Here is a 19,863-nt window from a genome sequence, read left to right as displayed (position 1 = left end):
GAAAAACACTGTCTCGTTTTTACTGTGTACCATACCAGCAGTTATGGTCGAAGTGACAATAAAAAGTGACTTGACTTGACAGGAACTGCAAGGATGAAAAGACCCCGATGGGAGCTGTATACAGACCCTCAAACAGTAGTAAGGATGTGGTCCACAAATGACAATGGGAGATAGAAAATGCATGCCAAAAGGGCAATGTTACCACAGTCATGGGGGATTTCAATATGCAGGTAGATTGGGAATATCAGATTAGTGCCAAATTCCAGGAGGGAGACTTTCTAGAATGCCTGTGAGATGGCTTTTTAGAACAGCTCATGGTTGAGCCCACTGGGGGATCAGCTATTCTGGATTGGGTGAATGATTAGAATTGATTAGAGAGCTTAAGGCAAAAGAGGCCAGGAGAAAATGATCATAATATGATTGAATTCACCCTGAAATCTGAGAAGCTAAAGTCAGATGTATCAGTATTACAGTGGAGTAAAGGGAATTACAGGGGCGTGAGAGAGGACCTGGTCAAAGTTCATTGGAAAAGAATACTGGCTGGGATGACAGCAGTGCAGTAATGGCTGGAATTTCTGGAAGCAATTCGGAAGGCACAGGATATACACACACTAAAGAGGAAGCAGTATTCTAAAAACAGGATGACACCGCTGCGGCTAACAAGAGAAATCAAAGCCAAAGAGAGGGCATATAAGAGAGCAAAAAGTAGTGGGAAGTTAGAGGGTCGGGAAGCCTTTAAAAAACAAAAGAAGGCAACTTTAAAAAAAAAGTCATAAAGAAGGTAAAGATATAATACAAAGGTAAGCTAGCCAATAATATGAAAGAGGATACCAGAAGTTTCTTCAGATACATAAAGTGTAAAATAGAGGTGAAAATAAATATCAGACTCCTGGAAAGGTAGCAATGAGGGACAAGGAAACGATGGACAATCTGAGTAAGTATTTTGTATCAGTCTTCACTGCGGTAGACACTAGCAGTGTGGTGGAAGTTCCAGGTGTCAGGGGTCATGAAGTGTGTGAAGTTACCATTAGTAGAGATAAGATTCTTGGGAAGCTGAAAGGTCTGAAGGTAGTTAAGTCACCTAGACTAGATGGGGTACACCCCAGGGTTTTGAAGGAGGTGGCTGAAGGGATTTTTCAAGAATCACAAGATTCTGGAATGGTTCTGGAAGAATGGAAAATTGCAAATGTCACTCCACTTTGCTCCTATTTGTCTTACCTGACAAATCTGTTGGAATTCTTTGAAGAAATAACAAGCAGGATAGACAAAGGAGAATTGCTTGATGTTGTATACATGGATTTTCAGAAGGCCTCTGACAAGGTGCCACATATAGTGTGGGAATAAAGGGAGATTTTTCTGATTGGTGTCAGTGACTAGGGGTGTCCGCAGTGATCTGTGATAGGACAGATTTCTTCTACTTTATATGTCAATGGCTTGGATGAAGGAATTGATGGCTTTGTTGCAAAATTTGCAGACGATATGAAGATAGGTGGAGGGGCAGGTAGTTTTGAGGAAGTAGAGAGGCTCCAGAAGGACTTAGAGAAGAAATGGGCAGAGAAGTGGCAGATGGAATACAGTGTCAGGAAATTTATGGTCATGCACTTTGGTAGAAGAAATGAAAGGGCTGATTATTTTCTAAATGGAGAGAAAAATATAAAAAAACTGAGGCACAAAGGGTCTTGAGAGCCGTTGTGCAGGATTCCCTAAAGGTTAATTTGTAGTTTGAGTCTGTGGTGAGGAAGGCAAAAACAATGTTATTTCAAGAGGACTAGAATATAAAAAGGATGTAATGTTGAGACTTTATAAAGCACAGCTGAGGTCTCACTTGGAGTATTGAGAGCATTTTTGGGCCCCTTATATGAGAAAGAATGTGCTGAAACTGGAGGTTTCAAAGGAGGTTCATGAAAATGATTCCAGTTTGAATGGCTAGTCATATGATGAGCATTTGATGGCTCTAGTGCTGTACTTATGAAGAATGAGGGAGAAGCTCATTGAAGCCTATCAAATTGTGAAAGGCCTTGATAGAGTGGATATGGAGAGGATGTTTCCTATGTAGGAAGATCGGAAGACACAGCCTCAGAATAGAGGGGGTGTCCTTTTAGAACGAAGATGAGGAGGAATTTCTTTAGCCAGAGAGTGGTAAATCTGTGGAACTCTTTGCCACATGCAGCTGTGGAGCCAAGTCTTTATGTGTATTTACAACAGAGGCTGATATATTCTTGATTTGTCAGTGCACAAAGGGATACGGGGAGAAGGCAGGAGATTGGGGCTAAGAGGAAAATTAGATCAACCATGATGAAATGGCGGAAAGGATTGGATGGGCCAAATGGCCTAATTCTGCTCCTATATCTTATGTTCTTAACACCATTAACTTTTACAAACATAGGTATTTATGAGAACTATTTGTACAACGTCATATTATTATATATGGAGAAAACTCTGAATCTGTCAATGATGACTGCAAATGTTATTTTAATGAACTTGTAAGTAATTTCAGTTACGGCCATGAGAGAGATTATTTGAAGCATTTTTAAGAACAGGAGTAATTCACATATGGACTCCCTCCTAACTTACCAGCGAGAACAAGTCATTCTGAAGTCCCAGTCGGTCTACAGGAGGAAGTGCAAGGTTCCGGATGCTGGATAGTAAACTCTCAAGCATTGTTGGACTGTATTGAATTCGGCAGAAGCCCACCGTTCCAGGATTCAACTGAAGATTAAACAAAAGGAAAGCACAAGAAGAATGATTTGTGTGCATTGCATATACAGCTTTTACTGAACTCACATTGAGTTGACCTAAACATTTATTCTCCAGTACTCTTCGAAACAGGTAAAAATGAGCATCAACTTGGTTTTAAAGAAAAATAAGGTTTTAATGATCTTGAAATTTTGGGGGAAAAAAAAGAAAATGCTACAAATATTCAGACCAGAAAAGCTGCATGACTTGCTGTGTATTTCCAGCATTTTCTGTTTTCCTTTTGTAAACACAAGAGATTCTGCAGATGCTGGAAATCCAGAGTAACACATAGACAAGTGCTGGAAGATTTAAGTGTCTCAACCTGAAACATCAGCTATATTCCTCTTCATAGATATTGCTTGACCTGCTGAGTTCCCCAAAAGTTTGAGAATGTTACACTGTTTTTCTTGTAGGTAGATTTACTTCAGTGCTCAGGATCAGTACAGTAGACAGAAAACGAGATTTTCATCTAGTACTTTCATTAGTGGAAGAATCTCTAATCACAGGGACATAACTATAAGGAAAGGGCTGATCATTTAAAACTGAGGTACATAGAAATTTCTCCCACAGGGTGATCAACCTCTGGAATTCTCTGCTCTGGCAGATTGTAGAAGTTGGACCATGAGAAGTATTTAAAGTGGAGGCGGATAGATATTCGATAGATCGAAGAATAGTGGGATATGGAGATGGCACAGAAGAAGAGTTGTGGCCAGCATGGATCAATTATAATTGTATTGAATTGCCCAACAGGCTACAAGGCCCTAATGACTCACTCCTGCTCCTACCTATGCTCTTGATAACATCAACCAATTCAACTCACTAGCACTGTACTAAGACTGTTCTGATATTCTAGTTCAATGTAATGGTCACCACCTCCTCTGTTTGATGCTTTAGATCCAAACTTGGGTAGTTCTGCTGACTTTTGCTGATAACTGGTAAGTGCAACCGATGCATTGTTTAGCATGGGCTTGGAGCTTCAATGTTAAGTTTTAGAACCAAGCCCAACCAACAGCATTCTTAATGATCATTCCCAGAACCATCTGCCCATCTTTCAGAAAACAATTCATGAGGAAAATGAGAAAGCAACCTCCTGCGTTAGGAACTCTTATTACACACAACTGCCATAGACCATAAAACCGTAAGACTTGGAATCAAAACTTGGCCCATTAGTCTTCTCTGCCATTTCATCATGCTGATTCCTTCTCAACCCCATTCTCCTGCCTTCTCCCTGTAACCTTTGACACCCTTGCTAATCAAGAACCTATCTACCTCTGCTTTAAATATACCCAATGACTTGACCACCACAGCTGTCTGTGGCAAAGAATTCCATCGACTTTACTTATTGAGAATGGGGAATGGGAAAGTCACTAAAGTTAATTCCACATATTAGCCGACAACAATCATAATCAGGTTTAATATCACTGGCATATGTTGTGAAATTTCCTGTTATTCCACAATAGCAAAAACTTCTGATTCCGATTCTGAAGTTTAAATCTTTCTGAAGTTTGAAGTCTCTCTGCATTTCAATAGAATAAATTAATAGATTAATTACAATTGTATTCATTCCTAATCTGTACACTAAAGGAATCTCATTGAAACCTATCAAATATTGACAGGCCTAAATAGAGTGGTTGTGGAGAGGATGTTTCCTATAGTAGAGGGCACAATCTCAAAATAGGACGACCATTTAGAACGGATATGAGGAGGAATTTCTTTAGCCAGAAGATGGTGAATTTGTGGAATTCTTTGCCACAGACGGCTGTGGAGGCCAAGTCATTGGGTACATTTAAAGTGGATGTTGATAGGCTCTTGATTCTTGGAGAATGGGGTTGAAAGCAATAATAAATCAGCCATGGTGGAATGGTGGAGCAGATTCAATGGGCCAAATGCTCCTATGTCTTATAAAAATCTCAAGATCAAAATCACCATTAGAGCATCGATGCTTTAAGCCTTCTTTCTCCAGATTTATAAACCAGAACATCAAACTGTTAGGTTTGATGATTTACATCCACTGTTAAAGCACCAGCTAACTCACAACTCATTCAGATTAGTCATACAAACGATTTTGGAAATTGAACAATGCAAACTTGTTAGCTTCAGAGTTAGTGAAATCTGAACCGAAAATGGACGGGGATAACTCAAGCAACACACACAAAATGCAGGCAGCATCTATAGGAAGAAGTAGTCGAAGTATTGGGCCGAGACCCTTCGTCAGGACTAAGTGAGAGAAGAGATAGTAAGAGATTTGAAAGTGGGAGGGGAGGGGAGATCCAAAATGATAGAAGACAGGAGGGGGAGGGAGCTGGAAAGTTGATTGGCAAAAGTGATACAGAGCTGGAGAAGGGGGGAGGATCATGGGACGGGAGGCCTAGGGAGAAAGAAAGGGGGAGGGGAGCACCAGAGGGAGATGGAGAGCAGGCAAGGAGTGATTGTGAGAGGGACAGAGAGAGAAAAAAAGAAAAAAGGGAATAAATAAATAAATGAGGGATGGGGTAAGAAGGGGAGGAGCGGCATTAACGGAAGTTAGAGAAGTCAATGTATGATAACTCATTCGTGGAGACTTGGCTCTGAGGTTTTTTTAAACAGTCTTATAGTTTTGTGTCTCAGATTGGACAGATTTCTGATTCATACACAGATAAGCATTATTTGTTGGGTAAAAACATGCATGAAAACATCTGTAAACATGAAAGCGACAGCACTGTGTAGATGTGCTCAGTAGTGAGAGGCAGCACTGAATACAAAGAGCCTGCCATGATGCTGGAAGATAAGCCATCTCTAGGAAAGAATGGAAAGTCAAAACAAAGGAAGACCTTTTTTCCCTCCTAAAGTGTAAGCAAGGTGGTTCATGACTGAATGTAATAGACCAGATGGTAGATTGGTCAGCTCAAACTAAACAGGAAAGATGCTCCAAAATTTGTACTACTACGGTATAAGCATCACTAAAATTTATACATGCCCAAATGAGCCCAGAATTATTATTGTAACCAATTTTTCACATCCCCTGGGTTTAGTTCAATTCATGTCAAATGTATCAGAAAGTGATTTTATACTGTCAGCCCACTGTTAACCATAGGACTACATTTAACTGTGAAACGGAGACACCTCTTTCTCCCTTATTAGGAAGAGAGAGAACCTGTGGTATGTCGAATACCGGGTGAACACATAGTCAGTCTTTGGAGTACTGCAGGTCTGTATCTTTGCTGTTGTTTTTGCTGCATGCTTGAGGTTCTAACATTTAGCTGTCATTCATTCTTTGGGGAACTCCTCTGTTTTTGTGGATGGTTGCAAAGAAAAAGCATTTCAGGATGTATATTGTATACATTCCTCCGACTTTAAATGTACCTTTGAAACGGTGTTTTCAGACAAGTGATATAATATGCTGAAGCCTAAATTTTAAACTACCATTAGTGTGAGGTGTTGTTTCTAAATCACCAGATGCAATTTGCCTGTGATGCACTGGGTTCCAAAACCACCAAAGTCCTTCTCACCAATGAGCACATCTACACGGAGTGTTGTCACAGGAAAGCAGCATCCATCAAGGATTCAAGGTCATGCTCTCTTCTTGCTGCTGTCATCGAGGTGGTGGTACAGGTCCCACACCACTAGGTTCAGGAATCGTTATTACCCTACAAGCATTAGGCTCCTAAACCAGCGTGGATAACTTCACTCACCCTAACATTGAACTGATTCCACAACCTATGGACTCACTTTCAAGGACTCTACAACTTGTGTTCTCAACATTATTTGTTGATTTCACAATTTGCCTTCTTTTAGACATTGGTTATTCGTCTCTATTTATGTATAGTTTTCCACAAAATCTATTTTTTTCCCCTGTAAATGCCTGCAATAAGAACAAAACTCAAGGTAGTATATGGTGACATTTAATAAGGCACTGATCAGAGTTGGACAGGATACCAACTTTGATAGTTAATTTACTTTTGACTTTCCTTATGATTGATCTCGGGTTTGCCCTTACTTAAAAAAAAAGCCCCAGACCTGATAGGCTTTCTAAATTAACACACACAAAATGCTGGAGGAACACAGCAGACCAGGCAGCATCTATGGAAATGAGTACAGTTGATGTTTTGGGCCGAGACCCTTCAGCAGGACTCGGCCCGAAACGTCGACTGTATTCTTTTCCATAGATACTGCTGCCCTGTTGAATTCCTCCAGCATTTTGTGTGTGTTGCTTGGATTCCAGCATCTGAAAAATTACTCTTGTTTGTGATAGGCTTTCTAAATTGTCCTTTTAATCTGTCCTGGCACCTGCAAAGGTCTGTGCACAAATGTAAGCAGATTTCTATCTCTGTATTCCTTGTTCTCAATGATTATTATTTATTATTATTATTTTGTTTTTCTTTTTGTATTTGCACAAGTTGTTGTATTTTGTACATTGGTTGTCTGTCTTTATGTGTAGTTTTTCATTGATTCTATTGAACTTCGAATTAGGAATGGGCAATAAATATTAGCTTTGCCAACATATCCACATCCCAAAAAAGAATGAAACCTAGAGTCAAGTATTTAATGACCATCAACTAAAACGAACATTTAGAAAGGTCACATCATATAAAAGGATTCATACCAACTAACATCTAACTGCATGGGTCCATCATCAGGACATCTTCAAAAGGCGATGCCTCAAGGTGGCATCTGTCATTAAGGACCCCCTAAACCTAGGACACACTCTTCTCATTGCTACTTTCAAGGTGGTGGTACAGGAAACTCTAGATACACACTCAAAGTTTTAGGAACCAGCTTCTTCTCCCCCCACCATCAAATTTCTGAATGGAAAATGAACCCATGTACAACTACTTCACTTTTTTGCTCCCCTTTTGCACTACTTATTTAATTTTTTAATATTTCTTTTTGTAATTTATAGCTTTTATGTATTACACTGTACTGCTGCCGCTAAACAGTATATTTCATGACATATGCCAGTGATATTAAACCTGATTCTGAAATGCAGTATTAGCAAATCTCGAACATTTCACCAAATTTCATCCAAGAAAACTGTACATTATGGCCGTTGCCAAATAAGTGTGAAATAAGTACCTTGACAGATGGATATCAATGTACAGGGTTTTAGAGAGAAAAACATTTGGCAGCAGTTGCAAAGCCAATTGATGTTTGAGAAAAGCATTGTTATTTTCTTAATTTTGAGGACAAGCTAACTGCAAGCCAAAGATACTTTGCAAAGAGGGAACAAAATGACTGGCAGAGAAAGAGGCAGACAAATTGAGGGCGAGGGCAAAATGAGACAGAGGTCAAGAGAAACACAAACAAGAATCACTGAGATGCACAGGGACAGTATCATATAGAATAACGATGAGCACAGAAGCATATGAAAGGCAAAAGCATGGACAGGGAACAATCAGACAGAGTAAAAGGTATCGCCAAAAAGAAAGATGAAGGCTAATAAAAATGTGCAAATACAAAGAGGTATACAACTAGAGGCAGAATCAGGTTTACAATTACAATCCAAAGTTTGATGTAAATAAATTTTATGCTATGCTTTATAATGACTAGGTTGAGATGCCTCACAGGAAGCAATTGACAAAGATGCTGCAGAAACAATCCAAATATTTGGTGCAAATGAAGGTCAAACATGGGAGACTCCAGTCCTAGGTAAAGACTGCACTTACTTTAACCAGTCCCCACAGCCCCACTCTCTATTTCCAGTATTTCCTGTCGTTCTTCTAGAGTTTAAAATTTTTGCTAAACTGTTCTAAATGTCCTGAAAGAACTATGCTTGTTTGTCTAGTGCACATTTTGGAAATACTTTAATAATGTATCGTGATCTCCATCAGGAAATACTTGCAAAGTAAATGATAACAGATCAAAGTTCATTTCAAGCAGCCAAAATTCAAAATTTGTTTTGTACTTTTTTTTGTTGGGCTACAGTACTGTACAAAAGCCTTATGCACATATACAGCCTATACAGCTAGGGTGCCTAAGAGTTTTGCAGAGTACTGTATATTGGTTAAATTAGGAAGGTGGTTGGGAAACAGAAATTAAAGTACTTAGCTTTGTATTAGCTCAGTAGTATTAAGTGTTATTTGCTAACTGGAAAGACAGAACATACAGTACTGTCCAAGTTATATATGTGTGCTTAAGCCATTTGCAGTACAGTACATTAGCAAAACAAACCAGGATTTTTTTTTTTACCTTATTCTTTTCATGGTTAATAATGGACATTTTGTTTTCTTGCCAAAGCTATTCTGAAACCAACACTTGGAGAAATGCAATGATCACCTTCCTTGTGCCTGGCTTTTATTCAGCAAGTTTTGCAGGCATCAAGGCTAAGATCAAAGGTCAGTCAGTTGATGATCTGTGCTCCAAATTCTGTGGAACTCTGCACTGAGACTCAAATGCACTGCCCCTAAAAGAATATGTTCTTTACAAACAGTATCCTTATACAGTTAATTATCTTATCCTATCAAAATGTCTTCCAGCAGAGAAACAGAAGAGGTTAGGTCAAAAGAATGGAGGCAAAGGATTAGATTAGTCACTTTGACTTCACTTGTGTGCACGAAGCAATTCATAAAAGAGCAATGTTGCCAAAGCCCCAGGAAACAGATTGCCTGTCTGCACTTGCAAAGACCTAAACAGGATAGAGAAAAAGCCCATTTAACTGAAAGATGCAGAAGAAAACATACCCTAAACTACTTCTGAAGCTCTCGTGACCTACCTTTATCCATTGATGCGGTTTCACATTCTTCACAGTGATAGTCATCTCTGGCTGGTCCAGTAACACCTTCATATTATCACAGCTTACATCTTCACTGGTGCAGATACTAATAGGGACCATCCAGTGAGGACAGTCACTACCTGGGAAACACAGGAGAGGTGTACTTATTCATGAATGGATTTAAGTAGCAGAGCCCTTCAGAAGATTGACCAATTTCCCTCAATGGGGAAAAAAGACCTCAACAGGAGCAGAATATACCAGTTAAATGAAACAGAACACAGGGTCCAAATCGAAAAGCAGCTGAGATTCTTAAAATGCCTGGATGATGTCCTACAATTTGATTGAGAATGGATGGTGTAAATAAACTGGCCAGAGCCTCATTGCTCCCCATCACTATCCAAGTCAGCTGCCAAGTAGCGGCTTGGCTTTGAAGTACCTTCCTGGCTGGGGAACACACAAAGTATAACCATTCAGAAGAGCTCCTTGACATTTGATAATATCATCCGGTGCTCTGCTCAAAAAGAGCGTGTCAGGAAAGTAAGAGAAGGAAAACGTGGATTATTTAAAAATTAAAAAAATGAGAGAGTAAACAGATCTGTAAGAGCTGACCTCCCTGGGCTCCACTCTCCAGATTTGTTATGACTGATGACCATCACTAAAGACCATAAAACATAAAAGCAAAATTAGGCCATATGGCCCATTGCTCTGCCATTCCATCATGGCTGATTTATCCCTCTCAACCCTAGTCTCCTGTCTTCTCCCCGTAACCTTTGACACCCTTACTAATCAAGAACCTATCAACCTCCACTTTAAGTATACCCAATGACTTGGCCTCCATAGCTGAATGTGGCAATGAATTCCACAAATTCACCACCATCTGGCTAGATATCCCTCTTCATCTCTGTTGTAAAGGGATGCCTTTGTCCCTTTAGTTCAGGGATTCCCAACCACTTTTATGCCATAGACCAATATCATTAAGCAAGGGCTCTGTGAACCCCGGGTTGGGAAGCCATTAAAACTTCTTCAAAAAGATAGAACACAGGATCACAAAGGCATTTTTGACAATCAAAAGCTACTTTTAATTATTTGCTTTTCTTCTGCTCACTACACCACCCAACAGACTAAATTCACTTAACAGTTCTCCAATATCAACAAATTCTTAACTTGATGTGACTTCTTTGTTAGAAGACACTATTACTTCAGTAAGCACACACAAAATGCTGGTGGAACACAGCAGACCAGGCAGCATCTACAGGGAGAAGCACTGTCGACGTTTCGGGCCGAGACCCTTCGTCAGTACTAACTGAAAGAAAAGGTAGTAAGAGATTTGAAAGTAGTGGGGGGGGGGGGGGGGAAGAGGGGGAAATGCGAAATGATAGAAGACCAGAGGGGGTGGGATGAAGCTGAGAGCTGGAAAGGTGATTGGCAAAAGGGATACAGAGCTAGAGAAGGGAAAGGATCATGGGACGGGAGGCCTAGGGAGAAAGAAAGGGGGGGGAGCACCAGAGGGAGATGGAGAACAGGCAGAGTGATGGGCAGAGAGAGAAAGAAAAAAAAAAGGAGGGGAAAAAAAACCTAAATATATCAGGGATGGAGGGGCATTAATGGAAGTTAAAGAAGTCAATGTTCATGCCATCAGGTTGGAGGCTATCCAGACGGAATATAAGGTGCAAACATGAGGAAATCTGCAGATGCTGGAAATTCAAACAATACACACAAAATGCTGGTGGAACACTGGAATATAAGGTGTTGTTCCTCCAACCTGAGTGTGGCTTCATCTTGACAGTAGAGGAGGCCATGGATAGACATATCAGAATGGGAATGGGACGTGGAATTAAAATGTGTGGCCACTGGGAGATCCTGCTTTCTCTGGCAGACAGAGCGTAGGTGTTCAGCGAAACGGTCTCCCAGTCTGCGTCGGGTCTCACCAATATATAAAAGGCCACACCAGGAGCTCCGGACGCAGTATACCACACCAGCCGACTCACAGGTGAAGTGTCGCCTCACCTGGAAGGACTGTCTGGGGCCCTGAATGGTAGTGAGGGAGGAAGTGTAAGGGCAGGTGTAGCACTTGTTCCGCTTGCAAGGATAAGTGCCAGGAGGGAGATCGGTGGGGAGGGATGGGGGGGGGGGGGGGGGGAATGAATGGACAAGGGAGTCACGTAGGGAGCAATCCCTGCGGAAAGCAGAAAGGGAGGGGAGGGAAAGATGTGCTTGGTAGTGGGATCCCGTTAGAGGTGGCGGAAGTTACGGAGAATTATACGTTGGATCTGGAGGCTGGTGGGGTGGTAGGTGAGGACAAGGGGGACCCTATCCCGAGTGGGGTGGTGGGCGGATGAGGTGAGGGCAGATGTGCGGGAAATGGGAGAGATGCGTTTGAGAGCAGAGTTGATGGTGGAAGAAGGGAAGCCCCTTTGTTTAAAAAAGGAAGACATCTCCCTCATCCTGGAATGAAAAGCCTCATCCTGAGAGCAGATGCGGCGGAGACGCAGGAATTGTGAGAAGGGGATAGCATTTTTGCAAGAGACAGGGTGGGAAGAGCAATAGTCCAGGTAGCGCCAATGCAGTCGTCGATGTAGCGAAGGAAGAGAGGGGGACGGATACCCGTATAGGCTTGGAACATGGACTGTTCCACAAAGCCAACAAAAAGGCAGGCATAACTGGGACCCATGCGGGTACCCATGGCTACACCTTTGGTTTGGAGGAAGTGGGAGGAGCCAAAGGAGAAATTATTGAGAGTAAGAATTAATTCCGCTAGACGGAGAGTGGTGGTAGTGGGGAATTGGTTAGGTCTGGAATCCAAAAAGAAGCGGAGAGCTTTGAGCCCTTCCTGGTGGGGGATGGAGGTATATAGGGACTGGATGTCCGTGGTGAAAATAAGGCGGTGGGGGCCAGGGAACTTAAAATCATTGAAAAAATTCAAAGCGTGAGAAGTGTCACGAACATAGGTGGGAAAGGATTGAACATGGGGGGGGGGGGGGGGAATAAAACACACCATCTAACACCATGAATAGGTTCTTAGAAGAGAACATCACATTCTCTTACAAAGCTATCTCAGCACAGGAGGTCCAAATCAAAGGGAGAGATAATGACTTTGAATTACGTTATGCAAATCCTACCTCATAAATTTGGAATGGAATTTCTATGGGTAATAACTTGTTTTGAGAATGTTGTTTAAAGGAACAGCTTCTTCTGCTAGGCCATCAGATTTCTGAATGGACATTGAACCTATGAACACTACCTCACTACTTTATTTTCCATTTTTGCACTACTTACTTAACTTTTTAAATATACATTTTCTTCTTACTGTTATTTACAGTTTTTTAAAATTATGTATTGCAATGTTCTGCTGCTGCATAACAAATTTCACAACATATGCCAGAGACATTAAAGTCTCTTATGCCTCTACTGAAGCAGGTTGCTGTCTTTTTTTTTATTATTTAGAGATACAGCATGGTAACAGACCCTTCTGGCCCCAATGAGCCTATGCCACCCAATTACACCCATATGATCAATTAACCTACTTGGCACTACAGTAGCATAGAGGTTAGCCTGACATTGTTAAAGCTCGGGGCATCAATGTTCAATCCTGCCTGGCATCCTCTGTAAGGAATCTCTGTATGTCCTCTCCGTGGAATATGTGGGTTTTATCTGGGTGCTCCAGTTTCCTCCCATAGTCCAAAGCTGCACTGGGTAGGTTAATTGGTCATTGTAAATTGTCCTGTGATTAGATGAGGGTTAAATCAGATTGTCAGGTGTTGCTGGGAGGTATGACTCAAAAGTGCCGGAAGGGCCTACATTGCGCTGAATCTCTAAATAAAATAAATAAATCCATGTGTGTTTGGAACGTGGGAGGAAACTGTAGCGCCTGGAGGAAACCCCAAGGTAATCGGGAGAACTTACAAACTGCTTACAGACAGTGGCGGGAATTGAACCCTAATTGCTGGTGTTGTAATAGTATTACTTTAACTGCTACACTACTGTGCCACCCTGTAACTCCACAGACAAAATTCTGGAACTCCACAGTCGCTAAGTGCAGGACAGAGCAAAGGGATGGTATTTAAAAAAAAAACTGATTCAATCCCCAACATTTAACTATTATGTCCAACTTCATGGTGCAGACTGATGCTGTTTAGTATGTTTGAAAATGGTCTGCACAGAATTCAGTGAGGACTTTGGAGCTCATTCTTTGCCAGGTAAGTTTTTATGGAGATAGTGGACTAACAGCATCATCAGCCACTTATTTCAGCTCTGTTATATAGTTCAAGTACCACAAATATAACAAGATCCATCTTTTTGCCTCGGTCAAGGAACAAAAATTAAAACAGGAGCTCCCCCTTTGAATTCATCCAGTTGTGACTTAAAATAGTCACAGCGTTTGGCAGAAATGAATATTAAGAAAAAAATCCATTGGTTAACAAAATATAATGCATATCTTGCTTTTGTTATCAGACAACTAACAGTAAAAATAATTCATACAGGTGAAATTTGGTGAAATGTTTGCATTCTAAAAATCTCAACTTAATGACAAGAAAACATAACCAGGAGCATCCCTTTTCCACACACTCATTTTTCTACAGCTGGAATTCATTGTTAGTTCCCATCCAGCACCTCAAACAAGTGAGTCTTTGTTACCTATCTATCAAGCCCAATTAGTGAGATCTAGAGATAATTTGACCACAAGAGGTGAAGCTGAGCCTGATCCTGCACCTCAGACACGTTAGGCAGCAATCACTGATAAATGTATTCCTTACTTGCCCAAAAAAAATCCAATTGTGATATCCTTAGAAGTTGTTCAGCACCAACTAAAAATGGCCATGGTTGACCAGATCAGCTTATTCCAAAGCATCTCCTTCGTTGCCCATCTGAGGGTTTTTAAAATTCATATTTACCTATCTAGTCCTATCTAGAGATGTAGAAGACTCAAGTAATGGTTGTTCTTCCAAAACCATAGCCTTCCCCATTCATCACAACTGCTCAGGTTTGAGATGAAATCTGATGATATTCACATCTAGATCAGTACGTCACTTGATTCCTTTACTTCTTCAACATTATCAACTGCTTGTCCAACAACAGGTCCAAGAAATGTCCCTGCATTAGGTTTTGACCTAAAATGTCAAGTCCTTCCCACCCCCCACCTAAGATGCTGCTCGACCTGCTGAGTTCCTCCAGAAGATAACGTGTTGATCCAGATATCAGCATCTGCAGTCTCTTATCTCCATTACAGACAAGCTGTTAGAATAACTGCAATTGTTGCTCTACTGACCTGTTTTTCAGGTAACCTTGGACAAGTTCTTCCCATGTACTAATAAACTGTCCTCATTTAAAATTGAAGATTGGTTATGAACCGCAATGTTCATCACCAAATTCATTCCTCGGCACATTTCCCACTCAAACTCTCATGATTTTATTGAGGGAGAATTGATCATTCCAAAGATCTGCTTATCTCTTCCACTATATCATCCATGAACTTAATATCATCTCAATATTTGTTGCTCATTTCTAAACCTCATGTCAATTCCCAAACATCCACACTTGCACATTTGCAATTTCCCCTATACCCCCACCCCATAATGAAAAATCCTCAATACCAATACAGTCCACCTGGGTTAAGGGATTTTAGAGTCAGAAACTACAGCTGCCCAACATGATCATTTTTCACATAGTCTGAAACAGAGGAAAGGTGCGGAGAGAAGAAAAATATATAGAATCTGACTTGATGACTTATGGGCAGATTCTATATCAAACCACATTCTCTGATAGTTAAGGCAAATGCATGTCATTTACTACTTGTTCAGTCCTGAGCAACAGGAAGTCAGAAAAGTGAGTTTGACACCCAATTCCCACATCTCTCAAGCTACAAATTTAAAAATAATGAAGACCATAAGATATAGAAGCAGAATTAGGCCACTTGGCCCATCAAGACTTCTCCACTGTTCCATCATGGCTGACTTATAAACCCTCTCAACCCCAATCTCCTGTCTTCTCCCTGTAACCATTGATGTCCTGACTAACCAAGAACATATCAACCTCTGCTTTAAATATACTCAAAGATTTGGCCTCCAAGGCTGTTCATGGCAATGAATTCCACAGATTCACCACTCTTTGGCTAAAGAAATTTCTGCTCATCTCTGTTCTAAATTGATGTCCTTATATTCTGAGGCTGGTCCTCGATTCCCTCATCATAGGAAACATCCTCTCCACATCCACTCTGTCCAGGCCTTTCATTATTCAATAGATTTCAATGAGACCCCCTCTCATTCTTCTAAATTCCAGTGAGTACAGGCCCAGAGCCATCAAACGCTCCTCACACGTTAACCCTTTCATTCCCGGAATCATTCCCATCAATCCTCTCCAAAGCCAGAAAATTGTTTCTTAGATAAGGGGCCCAAAACTGCCCCAACTGAAAGGTACCCATCATGATTTTACAGTATGGAAATAGGCCCTGCTACTACTTCTACATTATGGGAATCTTCACTTAAATAGCTTCAATTCAATTATATTTATGGCACTTGTCTAAAAACAACTTGCTCAGTCAAAAGTTCCAATTCTTTAACCACTCTGACTGAATTACTTTCACTTGGATTCCTACTGGATCTATTCGACCCCCACACATGGACATGCATTCTCTACTTCAATGCTGAACAATCTTTTTGGAAGCACTACAAACTTTACTGAAGAAAGAAGCTTATTTACTGCTGCCTTCCACCAATAAACTTATTTCCTTTATTTCTTGGTGTTGTCCTCCAAGTTCATCTCCTGATGTCTCTTTTCATTTATTGAACCTTAGACATCTACCCGATTTGTAAAGAGGCAGCTGTAACCTCACTACAGATCTAGGGTACATGTCATTACAATCCAATGACCACAGAATCATACAGCACAGAGATGAGCCGATTGGTCAACCTTGTCCATGCCTGGTAAAGCTAATTTTATTTGCCTGAATTAGGCCTGTTCACTCTAAGCCGTTTCTATCCAGGTAATTGTCCAAATTCACTTGGGTGTATTGTGAGCAGTTTTGGGTCCCTAATCTAAGAGAGGATATGCTGAAATTGTAAAGGGTTCAAAGGAGGCTCATGAAAATGATTACCGATTGAAAAGCTTATCATATGAGGAGCGACTGGTTGCTAGAATTTAGAAGAATGAAGGGGGAAATCCTATTGAAACACATTGTGTATTAAAAGGCCCAAGTTGAGTGGACGTAGAGAGGATGTTTCCTATGGTGGGGGAGTCTAAGACCAGAGGACACAATCTCAGAGTAGAAGGACATCTATTTAGAATGGAGATGAGGAGTAACTTCTTTAGCCAGAGGATGGTGAATCTGTGGAATTTGTTGCTCCAGGTGGCTGTGGAGGCCAGGTTATTGAGTGTATTTAAAGTGGAGATTGAGAGATTCTTGATAAATCAGGGCGTGAAAGGTTATAGGGAGAAAGCAGGAGAATATGAGGTCGAGTGAAAATTGGATCAGCCATAATCAAATGGCGGAGCAGAATTAATTGGCTGAATGGCCCACTTCAGCTCCAAAGTCTCATGTTCTTTTAAACATTGTAATTGTATCAAGCTCTACCACCTCCTTTGGCAGTGATATACAATGGACTTTTCAAACCTATTTAAAATGTTGACCAATTTGCTCAGTTGTAGACAACACACTCTGACTCGCTGTCCCATATTATTCTGTCAATTTTAGTTTGGAAGGGCTTGAGCATTGGCCTCTGTGCACTTAAAATTCTGGGATGGAGAACAGTGTTAAATTGCTACTGGCTAGATTATTTGAGCACCGAAGGGACTGAATGCAAACAATTGTTGTTAGTGGCACAAACTCACCTGGCTAACAATGCATTATATTCCAATAATAGTCTAGGGAAGATAATATGGTATAATTGTGCTTAAAGGGAATTATTGAAGAATGTATTCACTAATTGCTTCCAAGGAGACAAATGTCACCAAATGCAAAACTAGTTCAAGTTGATAAAACTAAATGGCAATATGCAATCTGTGTCAAAATTTGGGTCACCTTGTTTAAAAAAAAACGTGGTTTGAACATCCTATGAAGAAACCTGGCAGGATACATGGCAAATTGATCTGGGTTCGATTCTCGCAGTTCTCTGTAAGGTGTTTGTACATTCTCCCTGTGGCTCACAAGGTTCCTTTAGTTTCATCCCACATTCCAAAAGTGTACAGGTTAGGAGGTTAATTAGTCACATGGGTGTAATTAGGTAGCACGGGCTCATTTGGCCAGAACAGCCTGTTACCGTGCTGTACCTCTAAATAAAATAAACGTACGTGCAAAATAATATCTAGATAGAGAGCAGTCATGATATACTGTCAACTTATAGACTACAGAATGGTCAAGTAAGAGTGAAAACAGCAGAAAGTTGAAGTCTGAAGATCTCACCAAATTAATTGCAGGCTTGGAATACTGAACATATGATCATCATGTGCCGTGTCATGTGGAGTGGGCGATCATAGTCTAATACCACGATTGTTCTTGGCAAGTTTTTCTATAGAAGTGGTTTACCATTGTCCTCTTCTAGGCAGTGTCTTAACAAAATGGATGATCCCAGCCATTATCAATACTCTTCAGAGATTGTCTGCCTGGCATCAATGGTTGCATAACTGGGACTTTTGATATGCTGCTTATACAACCATCCACCACCTGCTCTCATGGCTTCACGTGACCCTGATCGGGGGCATTTAAGCAGGTGCTACACCTTGACCAAGGGTGACCTGCAGGCTAGTGGAGGGAAGGAGCGCCTTACGCCTTTGGCAGAGACATCTCCACACTGCTACCCAAAATGAACATTATAACTGAACTTCAGTTGTGTTACTGAACATAACATTTATAAAATCTTTATAAATGCACAAAGGAGGCAACTTGCAAGTATGTCAGCTTTGTCAGTGAAACACAAGTCAATTCTTCTAAAAAGAATCAGTACAGAAAAATGGAAAATTCAAAACTATCTTTGGAGAAAAAAAAGTGGAAATTCTGCACCTTCATGCAACTTGAAATACAACAATCTATTCTTTGTCCCAAACTTTATCACGTAAATATTAGAATGGAGCACAGTTTGCTGTATTTTTGATAGCTCTTGGCTCAAGTTTCCTAAATGGAAATTGGGAAGAAAATAAACCCAATGTCTTCAAATACTTCCCCCATCACCCTCATCTAATTATCCTGCCTCTTCACAAGACCCATCTTTTGAGTTACGATTTCTGGAGTGAGAGAGAGAACCATTTCACCCAAGTGGTTATTTCTTCATTAACCCAGACATGGATTCCAAATTCACTCTGCTTAGTCCAGTCCTGTCTTTACACGTGCTTTTTCCTGTTAGGTTTATGGATATACATAGAACTGCTATCTAATTTCTACCACTTTTCAGTGGTGGGAATCTCATCCTATTATGGGTTCTAGGTGGCAGGTTGAAGATATATCACTACCAAAAAAGGTATAAAGCACTCCTTCCCTCTGCTAGCTTGCACATCACCCTTGGGGAAGGTGTAGCATCTGCCTAGCCCCCACCCCTCAGATCAGTGTCATGTGAAGCCATAGGAGCAGGTGGTGGATAGTCATTTCAGCAGCCGGTGCATTTCACAAGTCCTGGTGATGCGACCGCTGACGCCAGGCAGGCAATCTCTAAAGAGTATTGATAATGGCTGGAGTCACCCGTCTTGTAAAGACAATGTCAGAAGGCCACTTCTGCAGAAAAAATTGCCAAGAACCACGGTCATGGATAGAGAAAAGAATTTGAAGAGCTTCAGATTAAAGACCATGATCACCCACATCATATGTCATGGCACATAAAGATGATGATGATTATGGTTTACCTGCCCCAACCTTTTTTTTTGCCAGATGTCATAAATTGAAGTTGTAGATGATGCCGGCTTCATTTGATACACAAGTTACTTTAAGTTAAAAAAGATTAGCGTTGCCAAATGTATTATTCTTGGCAAGACTTTTTTTCTTCTCCCCATGGGTACTGCATTTTCCTATAAGAACATTTATCAAAACCGCAGGTTTGCCTTGCATGACAGGAATACATTGAAGCTGGGTTTCAATCGTCATTCTGGACAGATTATTTTAATTTGGAGGTAATGGCAATTTCCTTTTTCTTAAAACTCATTAGCCCAAGAATACTGTACTTGCATCTTTGGTAAAGTTTTGAAAATAATTTAAATAAAGTAAATTCAACTGGAAAACACAAAATTTTATTATGTATTCTAATGTACTGTTGCTGCATAACAAATTCATGACATATGCCAGTGATATTAAGCCCAATTCTGATTCAATTCAAAACGTTGCTTTCCTGCCTGTCTCTCTCCATTTAGGATTTAGAACAGAGAACAGTACAGGCCCTTCAGCCCACGATGTTGTACCAATCCTTTAACCTACTCCAAGATCAAGCTAACCCTTCCCTCCCACATATCCTCGATTTTTCTAT

At 40.7% G+C, this 19,863-nt stretch overlaps 1 protein-coding gene across 3 annotated transcripts in view; it reads right to left on the bottom strand.

Moving 5' to 3' along the window:
• Positions 1–19,863, bottom strand: part of npepps (aminopeptidase puromycin sensitive) — a 240,975-nt gene that overhangs the window by 77,627 nt on the left and 143,485 nt on the right. For all 3 annotated transcript variants that reach the window (XR_012102075.1, XM_073071797.1, XM_073071798.1), the window contains exons 15-16: positions 9,425–9,564; positions 2,575–2,709 (exon numbers count right to left, since the gene is read on the bottom strand). Coding sequence is in view for 2 of the 3 variants with exons in the window: in XM_073071797.1 (XP_072927898.1) it covers positions 2,575–2,709; positions 9,425–9,564 (275 nt within the window). In the remaining variant the exon portion in view is untranslated. The remainder of the gene's footprint in view (positions 1–2,574; positions 2,710–9,424; positions 9,565–19,863) is intronic.

This window comes from Hemitrygon akajei, chromosome 18, assembly GCF_048418815.1.
Source record: "Hemitrygon akajei chromosome 18, sHemAka1.3, whole genome shotgun sequence".
NCBI lineage: Eukaryota > Metazoa > Chordata > Chondrichthyes > Myliobatiformes > Dasyatidae > Hemitrygon > Hemitrygon akajei.
The sequence above is the reverse complement of the archived record's forward strand: the minus strand, read 5'-3'. Positions and strand labels throughout refer to the sequence as shown.